Raw genomic sequence first — 845 nt, 5'->3', positions numbered from 1 at the left:
AGCGAGGCGCGAGGCAGAGCCGACAGGCGCACGAACCTAACCTGCGGCACGGTCGAGCGCTCAGTCCCTGCCCCCCTGCCTGCAGCTCCCGCCGTCCCACTCCCCCCCAGTAAGAGATGGGATCGTCCTCACTGGTCCCCGTTGGCGGCAGGGGGGAAGCTGCGTCTCACCACCTCCACGAACTCGGCCACGGTGTCGGCCAGCGTGAAGATGACGGCGTTGGGGCCGGCGTCGAAGGTGTAGGCTACCTGCAGCGGGATGTGGGGGGGGGACACATGGGGACCTGGTGAGGGACCACGGCACCGCAGCAAACCGGGAGCCCGGCGGGGCCGGCCGGTACCTTGGTGCGTCCGTGGTGGGCGTTGAAGCGGTGTGCCAGGGCGATGATGTGCCGCGAGAGGTCGTTGAGGTAGAAGATGGGGGGGAAGGTGTCGAGGCAGGTGGCGTGGAACTGGTTGCTGTCCTGCATGGCGAGCTGCCCAAAGCCCTCGAAGTCCCGCTCACGGATGTGCCGTATCATCAGGGCCAGGCGCTCCGGCACCACCGCCTCCTCACGCAGCAGGCGGGTCGAGGTCACCCCAGTTTGGGGACACCCACGGCACCGCAACCCTTCGGGCTTCGCTTGGGTGGCGTCGCGAGCACAGCCCCCCTGCCCTCCCTCCATGTCCCCGCCCAGGGGAAACAGGACCCCAAACGGGGGGGGTCCTGCAGGAGGCAGGCAGCTGCCTGGGGAAGGATCAGGCCCGTTGCCCTGTACCTTCAGCAAGGGGCTGGTGGCCACGCTGGTCTGCATCCCCGCCGTGCTGCCCACCTGCTTCTTCTCCCCACTGACCTGGGGGGGCACA

At 68.9% G+C, this 845-nt stretch overlaps 1 protein-coding gene across 1 annotated transcript in view; it reads right to left on the bottom strand.

Annotated features, from left to right (window-relative positions):
• Positions 1-829, bottom strand: part of MVD (mevalonate diphosphate decarboxylase) — a gene marked incomplete at its 5' end in the record, with an annotated part of 10,754 nt that extends 9,925 nt beyond the window's left edge. The window contains 4 exons of the mRNA XM_019471524.1: positions 4-36; positions 133-248; positions 341-550; positions 758-829. Coding sequence (XP_019327069.1) covers positions 4-36; positions 133-248; positions 341-550; positions 758-829 — 431 coding nt within the window. The remainder of the gene's footprint in view (positions 1-3; positions 37-132; positions 249-340; positions 551-757) is intronic.
• Between the last annotated feature and the right edge of the window lie 16 nt (positions 830-845).

The sequence above is a fragment of the Aptenodytes forsteri genome, unplaced genomic scaffold, assembly GCF_000699145.1.
Source record: "Aptenodytes forsteri isolate BGI_AS27 unplaced genomic scaffold, ASM69914v1 Scaffold50, whole genome shotgun sequence".
In the NCBI taxonomy this organism is placed as follows: Eukaryota; Metazoa; Chordata; class Aves; order Sphenisciformes; family Spheniscidae; genus Aptenodytes; species Aptenodytes forsteri.
The sequence above is the reverse complement of the archived record's forward strand: the minus strand, read 5'-3'. Positions and strand labels throughout refer to the sequence as shown.